This window comes from Melanotaenia boesemani, chromosome 7, assembly GCF_017639745.1.
Source record: "Melanotaenia boesemani isolate fMelBoe1 chromosome 7, fMelBoe1.pri, whole genome shotgun sequence".
NCBI classification, from domain to species: domain Eukaryota; kingdom Metazoa; phylum Chordata; class Actinopteri; order Atheriniformes; family Melanotaeniidae; genus Melanotaenia; species Melanotaenia boesemani.
The window spans coordinates 24,080,956-24,093,513 of NC_055688.1; the positions used below are offsets into that span (position 1 = coordinate 24,080,956).

At 35.9% G+C, this 12,558-nt stretch overlaps 1 protein-coding gene across 1 annotated transcript; it reads right to left on the reverse strand.

The window, feature by feature from the left end:
- Window positions 1-1,752: 1,752 nt before the first annotated feature.
- Window positions 1,753-9,919, reverse strand: p2rx3a (purinergic receptor P2X, ligand-gated ion channel, 3a). Its single transcript, XM_041990553.1, has 12 exons — window positions 9,698-9,919; window positions 9,314-9,449; window positions 8,871-8,942; window positions 6,226-6,295; window positions 5,316-5,412; window positions 5,149-5,226; window positions 4,876-5,017; window positions 4,193-4,326; window positions 4,007-4,100; window positions 2,581-2,646; window positions 2,429-2,506; window positions 1,753-2,307 (listed from the first exon to the last, which is right to left on the reverse strand). The coding sequence occupies exons 1-12, from the start codon at window positions 9,817-9,819 to the stop codon at window positions 2,188-2,190; spliced, it is 1,209 nt and encodes a 402-aa protein (XP_041846487.1). The 5' UTR covers window positions 9,820-9,919; the 3' UTR covers window positions 1,753-2,187.
- Between the last annotated feature and the right edge of the window lie 2,639 nt (window positions 9,920-12,558).

A 12,558-nucleotide genomic window follows, 5' to 3' on the forward strand; every position in this document is an offset into this window, starting at 1 on the left:
ACTACTCTCCACTTTAAGCTGCTTTAAGCTCCGCTTCATAGTTGTTATGTCTCAGGAAGAGGCATCTAATCTGAATTTAAAAAATTATATTTATTTATTTCCCCCTGTAATTCTTTGATTTCCTGTATTAAATTCAAATGTTGTTCTGCTTATTCTACTACCAGCGAGTTCATTTGGGTGTCTGAATCCATTTCCATTTGAAACTTAAACAGCCCATGATTTATGGAGCCAATATGTGATGAAGGAATTACAACATTTTTAACGTATGTGGTACTTTCTCTCTTATAAGATAATGTGCTTCTGGAGTTACTGAGTGGGATTATTCTTTGTTTGCATGATATCTCAAAGCTGAAGGGGAATTTTCTTAACATACACCCCCGAAGAGAGAGGTGCAAGTTACTGACTTCGTGTTTTAAAAGTCATTACAAAGGAAGGAGCAATAAAGCTATAAATATAATGTCACACTACATGGTTTTTTGACCAAGACATGACAATGAAATTTCATTAAGACCTCACGGAATTGTGTCAGTTTATGAAATAAAGGCATAACATGACGGCTTTAAAGCCTGCTAAGCTTTTATAATGATATTGTAAACCCATAATTATAATTCTAATGAATATAAATCTTGCTCATCCCTTTGTGGTATTAAGTAAGTAAGTAATTAACATTTTTTTCGACGTGGGAGCATCTAAATATAGATGGCAGAGTTGAGCCAAGGAGGCAGTCTTTAAATGAAGGCTGTTGACTTCACTTAGGTCTTTCTACCTGATGCACCACAACTCAGAGCAGCATGCGCAAGAGGCCTTTGTGTGGTGGAATTTAATGTTGAAGATAAAATCCTGAGTGGTGGCTTCAACTGAACAACCAGGACACAACGTATGCCTAAGCAGCAGCAGCAGCAGCATGTGACGTCATGAATTAAAATGTTTTAAACAGTTTTCAGTCGCCGGTATGAGTGAGAGAGCGGAGTGTGCATCTGTGCTTCTTTGACCCAGTATATTTTTCTTTCATTTAACAAGTCTTGACAATTTAAGTTTTATAATATGTTAATTACTTTTTCTTTGTAGCTCTTTTATCAGAACATTTTAAACACGTGTTTTTAACATGTTTCTTTTGTTGTTATTTTTTTCCTTTTAATGATTTTATGTATATATGTGCAAATCACAATAAATCACAAAAACATTCAGAAAGACAAAGCACTTTTTTCATACTACAACCCTTTTTTTAACTGCCACTATAAGGCATGCAACAGAAATGGCAGTTTCTGTCAGCTCCTCTAAGCATCCTTTCACAGATAACCTCTGTCATAAATCACTGTCAGAACCATTAAGAGGCTCTTTAGTTGATATTTTTAATGCCTTGAACAGTCCACAGAGGAGAGTCTGGATGGAAGGTGGGGCTACAACAAAGTGAAAATACAAAAAATGCACATGCATTGTGCATTTATTACATGCATGTAAAAAAGCAAAAGGTTGACGGTGGGGAGCATACAATAAAGGTTTTAGATGAAATTCTGGGAACAAAACAGATAAAAATACACTGTGAAAAACCAATGTCTTTCTGAAGTGTGTTCTAAAAAGAGGAATTTAAAAAATCCATTAGTGTCTACAGTAATATTTCCTGTTGTGCCACATGGCCCAGAAGTGCACTAATAATGGTCCATTTGTAAACCTCAAGCCACACATGCTCTCTTCTCTCACGCACTCACACACACTATTAACTGTGGCGATACACAAAACGAGACTTCAGCACTTTATTAGGGCATTTGGTAATGTGAACATAACAACAAAGAAACACGATCAAATATTATGTAAATCAAAGGTATTTTATAAACAACAGCTTCTTAGCTGGAAATACTGAGATTTATTCAGCTTTAATATTACACATATTATTGTAGTTAAGAAGGTATAAAATGAAAATGTTTTAAATAAAATAACATTTTAATAATTAACTCTAAGGTAATATTGTTTTGATAATAATCAAAAACTCATCTTCTTTAATGGTAACCTTGTTTCAGTGTGAGTGCCAAAGATTTTCCAGTTTTCCTCTAATTGAGCCATTTTCTTTCCTTCTTATTCTTATTCTTGCCTAATTAAAACTGACTACAGAGCCCTTAAAAGCAAAAATGCGAAGCAGTAAGTGAAAGAGAAAACCGGAGGCGTGTCCATTTCTTCAGATTTGGACAGTCAATCAAAGGAGGACAAGGAAATTGCTCCAGAGTCAGGGGAACGCTTGACATCTGGTTTGAGTGACTGGTGGCTGTCAGGACTGGACTTGGGGGATGATTCGATCTGTGCCTCTGACACCTGGATGGATATGTCAACAAAGAACATATGTATAAATCTCTGGATTCAAGTCTGTCTGATGTAATCATTAGAAATAAAACACATGCTGATGGATGATAACTAAAAAAGAAACACACAGTACCTCCTCAAACTTCTTGGCTTTGTACTGTGCTGCTCCTTTCAAGAAGTTCAGTAAGATAATGTCACAGAAAACGGTACCCTGGGAACACAGATAAAGAGAGTGAAGACTGTTCACAGAAAACAGATTTTCATACCTCAGATCAGAAATCATACCAGCCCAATCGAGGTGAACGCAGCGACTAAGTTGATCAGTGTTGGGATTGTGCTGAACTTTCCTGCCTAAAAGAGAGATGCAGAACAAGAAATCTTTTTAAAGTCACGCTGCTGTTTATTTATTGTTTATTTGTATAAAAGCAGTTAGCAATAGTACATGCACCACACTATAGCATTTTCAAGTTTTGCAAATTAACTTGCTTTTGTCAGCAAGTTAACTTGCATTGCCCAAGATGTGTCAGCAAAATATGAAATAATTGAAAATAAATACATAATATTTGGCCATCATCAGGGTCATGCAATGTACTGTAAATAGGTAAAACCTCTCCTAAACAGCAGTATCATAAAAGGAAACTGGCCAGTCATTCATGACTATATAACTGGTCTTTCTTTGAATAACCTTTTCAGTTTTAATCTACAAGGATCCCAGTTAGGTTGCAGTTTAAAATCCACATAATAAGCTTAGTTCACACTCCTGTTATCTAACTCACAAGGAGAAATTGTGAGTCAGTTGCCAGTAAAGAGTGATAGGAAATCAGAGCCCATGAGACTGGGTCAGTAGAGACAACAGGGTTAAACCTGGAAATGGAAAAGACAAAAGAAAAACAACAAACAAGACGCTGACCATACTGAGCAAAAATATCCACCCGGGCAAGACATACTCTTTTTTTCTATATTATTTTTAAACAAAATGTCTAAAATGCAGACTTCTATAAAATCCAGGTTGTTGTTTTACATTTGTGTGGATTAGGCTAACTGCCCATATTTAGCCAATATGCCGAGGTACCACCTAATGATAGATGAAGATAACACGCACATCCCAGAAGAGTCATGCTAAGTGCTGGACCGAAAACACATTATCAGACAAATACATAAAATCCACACACCAGAAGTGATGTTTCAGGCATTTTTTAACATCTGTACTTTTTTACATCCCTCTGGAGATATTTGTAAATATATTAAAGAAGTTTTTTTTTTTAAATCACACCTGTGGTTCATCACCTCACACAATCAGGAGATGAACTTGTGATTGTATTTATGGAGATGTCAGATTTCAGGGCAGGCGCCTGAAATGTCACTTCATTAAGTTTTTCAGGAGCAGCTTCGGCTGTGTCACCTTATGAGGCCATTTTCCAAGATGTTACCAGACAGATACTAAGATCAAAGTCATTGTTTGCTCCAGCTTGAATAACTAAAACATAAAATTTTAGTTAAAACAACTTTTTAGAAAACAATGTTTTTTAATGTAACTGTCACGTTCACTGGATACTGCAAATATTGTGTATATTAGTTATTTTTAGTTAGTTAGTTAGTTTTTTTATTTCGGTCATCAAGTCTAGTGTCAAGTGGCATCTGCAAGAAACAGGTTTTAAGACTTAATGCTGTCCAAAAACATATAATACTGAACAACTTCAACTTAACTCACATTGCCTGTGACCATTACGTCAAACCGGATTGCAAATACTTTGTGAAGAGTCCGAAATTCAGTCCCAGTCTCTGTCTTAAAATATTTGGCAAACCTGGATTCAAAGAGAAGAAATTTTGATCAAAACATAAAAACACCTGAAAAAACATCACAAAAAAAGAAATATAAATAACTTCACCACTGTACCTGAAGTTGTACCCCTTGGAGACCTTGTGTTGAACTGGGTCATCGAGCCTTGTGAAAAAGTATTTGGGAACACAGTACTGAATATCTCGGTCAAGGTCACATTTCCATTCAATGTTTATTCCTACTTCTCCACCCTGAAAAAGCAGGTTAGGAAAAAGACAGGCCCACATAAAACTATTATTGTAAGTAAAGACAACTTGATCATGCTACTGGTGGGTGCTGTAACTACTCTGAATAGCAGGATGGTGAGTGATGATGAATGCGCACACAGAGGAGAGGTTCCTTTGTCTCTGGCACGCCTGCCATTACATTTCACAATCTTTACAATTAGCTTGGTGCTCTAAAATAATTCTGTTTCAGCATGAGTCAACGCGCTGCAAGTGGATGTGAAATTCAACTGTGAAATAAGTTATTCCAGTTAAATAAATTTTTCTTAAGAGGTGCACACCAGTCCTTCCCTTGTCTGTCATGAGGTTAAACAAGCTAAGGACAAGAATGATAGTTTCTTTTTGTTTTTTTTGTTTTTTTGGATATTATGAAGTCTACAAGATAAACCTTAAACTTTTGGTTCTATCTTTCATTAAAGTTCAACACTGTTGCATGAGAACAAAAACAACAAGAACATAAACAACATTTTAACCTTCAAGGTGAAATATGAATTGAACTTTGAGGACAAGTCAGACCTTTTCCAGCAGTTTTTTCTTGTTGTGCCCAGTGTAGTGTATTATATCCCCCAGACGAAAGATGGGACAGAAAGGCTGTGATTCTGGATCGTAGGTACAGTTTATGATCTCAGAGGAATTCTTTGTGGGAAACAAATTTCCTCTGAAAGAGTGAAACCAAGGCAAAGCATTTTTTGTCACTTTTTAAAATAAGCACGTATGATCAATAAACGTTTTTCACATTTTTGCTTCAGCTTGAGAATGTGTGTATCTGCACATTAGCTTGAGACCCACTTGGTGACATTGAAGAGTGGGAAACGAACACTGTTTTTGATGAAGATGGTGAAGTTTTCCACTTCCAGCATTGGTTGGCTTTGGATAATTAAGACAAAAGTTAAAGCTTTCATGAATATGAATGTTGTCTAGTACAACTGTTGTATATTTGTGAGTGTGTATCCTACATCTCAACGTTGTCATCCTCGGCTGGACACCATCCCTCAATCTCACAGCGACCCTCAGACTCATTAAAGGTCTTGTGGCAAATACCTGTTATTCTGCCTGGTAAAAGAAACAGAAATAATTAGATATTCTAATACAGGGGTAGCCAACGTTGGTCCTCGAGGGCACCAATCCTGCAGGTTTTCCAGATTTCCGTGCTCCAACACACCTGACTTAAACTAACGAGTCATTGTGAAGATCCTTATAGGCTGTTGGATCTAATCAATTTGAGTCAGGTGTGCTGGAGCAGGGAAATCTGGAAAACCTGCCGGATTGGTGCCCTCGAGGACCGACATTGGCTACCCCTGTTCTAATATAACTGTTCAGTTTAGTTGAAGAGGAAATCTATCAAAATTAATCTAAATTTATGGATTAATACATCGAGAGGTATAATAAGTGGTCAGTTGCAAATCTCTCAATATATATATTTATATATGTACTGATTTTTTATTTAATAATGTTACTAATGTTATTAACACTGTAACACTGTAACAATTTGGGGTTAAGAAAAGATAATTTTATTCAATTCAGCTACTGTGCCTGTGATTATTTTATTATGGGGAATAAATTAGATGAAAAAATACAATTTAGGCTTCAAAATCCCTTTTTTCCCACTCTAGTCAGGTTTGGCTGATTAGGTGTGTGAATGCTGAGCTTAATGACATTTTAATGAGTGATTTCACGTTGGCTACATTCAGTTATTTATAGGGCAAATACTTCCAGCACTTGTTTTCTTCTGTCTGTATTCTGAAGAAAATCCAATGAGGGAGAATAATGAAAAAAGTACTGTAATGTAAAAAAAAAAAAAAAAATCTTAACAAAAAGACATATTGTTCAAGATGTGAAACTATTCATTCAAGAAATCAGACTCACCACTTGAGACAACGGAGTATAGAAATTTGGTGCATTCTGCATCTGTGGTACAGTTGAATTTTTCGGAAGTCTGAAATACACAGAGTCATAAAATTAACTTAAATTTACCTTTCATACATAATGGTGTTAACATTTAATAAATGTCAACCCACATCTATATTATCAAGAGTGTGTACAGCCCTGATTCAATGGTTAAAACGCCAAAAAGATAAATTATGTTCATTTCACAAGAGCACCCGTGATGTACTTATTCCAGTACATGTTTTAAAAAATGGAAACTATCTCTCTGAAATTGATCTTACTTTCACTTTTAAAAGGGTTGCACAATGTAAAAATAGACATCTGCAATATTAATTTGGCAAAGACATCCCAATATAGTAAACGTTTCAACTTTGAAATAGGACAAGCATGTGTGTATTATGAGGACTGAGAGGAAGTAGTGTTTTGTGTGTTTCGTGCAACTAACCAGCATGCACAGGGGCAGACGTGGAATGCAGCCATGGTTAATGCACCTAATTAGCACCATATTTTGAAGTGTTTTATTATATATTTCAAATAATGATTACACACTTAACACTGATATTGCATATCCCATGATTTCCTGTTCCTAAATTCATTTGAGGCTCAGATAAAATTTCAATGCAAATACTGAAACATTGGTAATTTTAAGGAATTAATGCAGAGTGAATAAGACATTGAAAAACTTTTGCAAGGTTTCATTAACTAAGAAGGCTGGGTAAGTTGGGCTGTACCCCTATGAAGCTCCTTACTGTAATTACTACAACATCAAATAAGACGTTGGGACAGTGTGGAAAATACAAAAATACCAAAAACTACAATTCTTTGAAGTTTGGTTTTTATTTCATTGCAAACAGTTTGAACATAAAATTTATGATGTGACTCATTCATTTAATATTATTTGTTAGGTACAGTCTTTTTTCATTTAATGCCTACAGGGACAATTTATGGCTAGTAATGGGTTCATACAGTAACAATAATGATGGTATTTCAAACAGGCAACAAGTGATTGTAATAATTATTTCTGTATTGTGCCATTCCCTTTTAAGATTAATTTATCAAATTACAAGTTACTTTCATTTTTTTTTTCTCAGTTTGTGTCTTTGCTGCTGGACATGGTTTCTTTTGAGATGTGGTGATGGCAATGGCTGACTAATTTTCACTTGTCAGGAACTTCCACCTTTGTTGTTTAAACGAGACTTCAGTAAGTTTTCTTTTTCCTTATGGCAGTTTTTTTTTGGGGGGGGGGGGGGTATGATGGAGTAATGTAAGTTGTATTAAAGCTTAATTTTCTAAATGCATTTTTTTATTTACATGATATGTATTGCTTTTTCAAATTAGTTTTTTTATGTTTTAAATATGGTTTTGACAAATAGCTCCTTTAAACTTTAAGTTGCTATTAAAACAAAGTATTTCCAAGAAAGGTTGGAAATTAACATATTACTTCCTATACATTATATCATAAAATGATTCAGTGAAGGCTATTAAGTGTGTATAGGGCAATGGATTGAGCCCTATATAGCCTACATCCATTCATGAAGTAGACTGCAGTGCATCAAGAACAATCATACATAAACAGCTGATATAGTTTACATGTGTAAGGGATTACTGTAGGAAACTACAGTGTAGATTTAAATGAGTAAATTCCACTTGAAACTTTACTATGCAGAAAGAAGCCCTCTGTTAACCTTAAGGCAGCATTGAATCGTCTGGAGTCAAAGACATCTGGCCTTGATCTTACACAATGGAAACATGCGTTATGGTCAGACCAACCAGTATTGATAAGAACCTTTTTGGGAGGAATTGGGAGTCATGAGCAAAAAGGACTTTGCAGACTATTATCAGCAACAACTCTTAAAGCTGGCCCCCTGTGATGGCATGGAGTTGTATCAGTACCTTTGGCAAAGACCATTTCTACATCTGTGATGCATTAATGTGGTGAGATACAAGGGATACACTGGGAATTTTAGGCAATATCTGTTGCTTTCAAGACATTATCACAAAGACAAAGCTAAGAAAAAAAAGGGGATATGGATACTGGACTGGCCTGTCTGTCCTGAGCTGTCTCCGACAGGGTTACGAGTGGAGAATCATGAGTGGAGAATCATAAAATGAAAAATATAAAGACAACAACTTTGTACTGTTTCACACCTCAAGATAAATTTTAGGTGGAATGGGACAAAGTATGATCTTGGTATCCTCAATGCCAGGACATTTTTAAGTGTCATGAAAGGGAGTGAGAGCATCACATAGAAAAGAATTTACCATCCCAAAGTTTTTAGAATTTGTTGGAGGGCTGAAAGCAAAATGGGTGTATCATCAAATTTTATGATGAGGTTCTTAAGACAAAAAAAAATATCTTGGATTCTTATGTCTGCAAAGATTAAAAAAAAAAAAAAAAACTCACGATAAATTTAAGAATCACTACATGTTTTTTTCTTTTTAACATTGCTGTCTGATTCGAGGTTTTGTGACCTGACAATCCACTAAAACTACACTACCGTTCAAAAGTTTGGGGTCACTTCTCTATTGAATCCCATGGCAAAGTGACCCCAAACTTTTGAACGGTAGTGTAAGTAATGAAGTAATGAAGTAATCCAAACACAGAGACGTGGATGTCTTCTCACCTCTGGACATCGTCCTTGGAACTGATTTTCAGTATTGATGACAGTAGTCATGATGGAGAACACAGCTGCGCCCTGAAACACAGCAGAACACTTATGCTTCACTGTTTGTGTAATGCTATGCTGTAGTGCGTATGTTACAAAAAAAAACAAAAACAAAAAAAAAAAAAAAAACAACAAAAAAACACCACAGAAATATTTGAACATCTACATATTAGCCACAATTTAATTTATAATATAGTCAACAGCTCATAGCGACTATTACCATCTCTCGGACACTTCACATTGACCACAAACCACCACCAAACATTATATTTACTCTTCTAAAGTTACGTCTGACAGGGATGTCTCAGTGGAGAGTTAAAACAACTAAGTTAGCTTGAAAAAACACTCTGGATGTGTTGTGTTTTTGCTGGTGTAAAAATATATATATCAAGGTAACACACCTGAGGAGGGAAGACGTAGTCGGCCACGTCCATCACACGGTTCTGATGGTAACCAAAGCCTTTGACTTTGGTCATAACTGTTGACTCGATCCCGGTGTCGGTCACCTGGTAAGCTTTCTCGTGGATGAAGACCCAGCTTCAGGAGAAAGCAAAAAAAAAAAAAAAAAGCAAAAAAAAAAAACAAAAACAAAAAAGAAACACTGAAGAACTGAACTCAATTACATCAATAATTATATTACCAGATATCTGAAATTTTTTTGAGTAGTGAAAAATATGTACTTTTGCAATTCAAGTAAACTAATTTCATAAAAAGTGCCAACTGAGGACTTTAAACCTGTTTATGCTTACAAAAAAAAAAAGAAAAACTTTAAACAGATCACTGACCCCACAAAATATGTAATGATGAGCAGCTGTATGATCCTGTTGATGATCCCCACGGACCAGCTCTTCACAACCACAGACTTGGTGGTCTCGTAGGTGAAGAAGCCAGTGACACAGCCCCACATGTTGAAACAAGTCACCGGACCCTCCTGAGTGTGAGAGAAAAGTGCAACGCTCCTTCTTGGAACTGTGATGATGATGATAAACCTTTGAAGATCAAGAGGTTCTGTCCTGGTACTAAGGAAAACAGTGCAGTATCATTCTCCCATGGTGTGGCCAGTGTTCATCTGCTTCTTTGCATATTTAATGGGTTAAGCATCCTTGTCTATCTGCTCCGCCTCACTGTCTCTGTTTCATTGGTTTATGACAAAAATGGGACCTCCCCCTCTTTACACAAATGGGTAAGAGGAAGATGTCTATTTGCTTGTTCACCACAAGTCCCTATCTCTCATGACTCTGTGCAACTTGGACTGAAAACACACAAACATGCAAAAAATTAGTCAGAAACACCAATCAATATCCAACACATACACTTTCATTTACTGCACACATATTTTGAGCATTCTCCTAATGGCTTTCTCATATTTTTCATCATTTCATTTAATTTTCAGTATGTTACTGACTGACAGGAAATCTAACCCTTCAAAGACTGGACTTCACTCCCAGTGGCACGGAGGAAACAACAGCATGAGATGTTTAATAATAGCTGGTAGGAAATAGAATAAAAGGATATAGTCTATCTGATCAAGTAAGGGATGCTCTTTAATAAACATTACAATATGTTTGGTGGGACAGAGATAATCTGAAGGCAGCTGTCATTCTTTTACATATTCAAAAAGAGATTATTGAGACTTTGCTGGTATTATTATCTTAGTTTTAGTAAAAGCAGAAACAAACAAACAAAAAACAAACAAACAAACAAAAAGAAAACAAGGCGTTGGTTTGTCTGTCTGACTGTTGGCAACTTAACTCAAAAAGTTATAGACGGATTTCAAGTGAATTTCCAGGAAATATCCAACATGGAATAAAGAACAAGTGATTTGATTTTGGGGTGATTCGGATCATTGTCTGGATCCAGAAAATGTTTAAAGGATCCTTTACTGTTGGGAGATAGGGATAATTTTGCCATTAAAGCTTCTAACTCAACAGATAATGCCCAGAATCACTGGCAAAATCAATAAAATACATGACATGGTAGATGTTAAATTCACTAACAGCTAACCCAGATTTCCACCATTAGAGAAAATGTGAATTTCTTCAGTAACTTCAAGACTATTACAGCCATTTGCTTCATCTTGGTGTCAAGGTATGTTTCCAGGGTCAAGGATTCTAAATAAGATGTGGCATCTATCCTGATGATGGAAACAGATAGTGATATTAGCTTGAAGTATACATAATAGGCTTGGTTTCTGGGTGTGCTGCTGGGCCTTTTGGGGTTTTTCTAAGGTGAGTGACCCTCCTTTTGTGGAGGTCTCCGCTCTCTGAGTGCTTCTAGTTATTATTATTGTTATCATTATTATTATTATTAGTAGTAGTAGTAGTATTAGTAGTAGTAGTAGTAGTAATAGTAGTAGTAGTAGTAGTAGTAATAGTGGTAGTAGCAGTAGAAGCAGTAGTAGTAGTAGTATTTTGCATTTATAAGATGCAGTTGTGACTTGTTTTTGAATTGATTAGCTTTTATTAGTGGTCTAAACATCTTATATTCCAAATTATTAATACTCTTTTTCAGCATTTAGTGGCAACACTTTAATTTGCCAAATCAATGATCAATGATCAAATCAAATAGTTCCCATCATATCATGGATTCCACTAAAACTGTAAAGGTGTTGTATGTTGTGGTGTCCAGCACCAAATTTTCAGTTGTAGGTTTTTTTAAGTCCTCTAAGTTGCATGATGAGGGCTCCATAGATTTGTCTTTTTGTTATCCAACACATCTCCCAGATCCCCATTTGGATTTAAATCTGGAAATTTTGGGGACTGAGTCAGCACTTTAGACTTATTTCTGTGTTCTTTAAATCTTATTTAATATAAACCTGAAACAAGACAGTGTTTCCATGAAAGGGTGTACATGATCAGCAGCAACACTGAAGTCTATGTTCCATGCCGACATGACAGGACTCAGCAGGTTTCCAAGCAAAACATTTTCCCAAACATCACACACCTCCCACTTGTCCCTTTTTCTGTTTCCAGCACATCAGCCACATAAGGATGCACCCTTGGTGCCTAACATACTCCACCTACCAAATGCTACTGTGACAAAGTAATTAATGTTTATCTCTTCATTTATCTTTATAGTTAAATGTGGTGTGGTTCACTGTTATTGTCTTGGTTTTGATCATTTACTCTAGGTGTAGATTTGAAAATTAATGAGCTTTCTAAGCAGCTCCTTCTTAGTAAGTCCACTAAATTAAAAGACAATCTGGCATACCCTCAAATTATAAACGATTTTGACCCAACAGCAGTTTGCAGTGTTGTCTTCTGTTTAATGTGTTGTTAATTATTCAGCGTCTGAGGCAGAGCAGTGTGAATGATGTGGTTTTTTATTAATGCAAGTTGTGACACTTGCAGAACAGCGTGTTTGTGCAGTGGGGCTGTTGGGGTGAGGTGGTCGGGAAGTGCAAAACAATATTACATCCAGTGAAACACTTTTACAAGTTTACCAAAACACAATTACAAATCTTTGACCCATCAGAATTTGTGACTGCAGGGAGCCCTCTGCATGTACATCTTAGAAGACGAGCAAAGTCTTGAAAACCCTTTTATTGAAGTCTGAATTTATTATAATGCAGGTACAGTAAAGTAACACATTCTGATAGCAATCAGCAATGTGTTTTCAATAAAGTGTTCAAGACTTTGCTCGTGTT

Bases quoted from the DNA above. Each gene is read 5' to 3' on its own strand.
- p2rx3a (XM_041990553.1), bottom strand. From the start codon at position 9,819: ATGTGGGGCTGTGTCACTGGCTTCTTCACCTACGAGACCACCAAGTCT. The intron at 5,413-6,225 runs GTGAGTCTGATT...TTCTTTTACCAG, and splicing joins ATACTCCGTTGTCTCAAGTG to GCAGAATAACAGGTATTTGC. The intron at 2,507-2,580 runs GTATGATTTCTG...CTGTGTTCCCAG, and splicing joins CGTTCACCTCGATTGGGCTG to GGTACCGTTTTCTGTGACAT.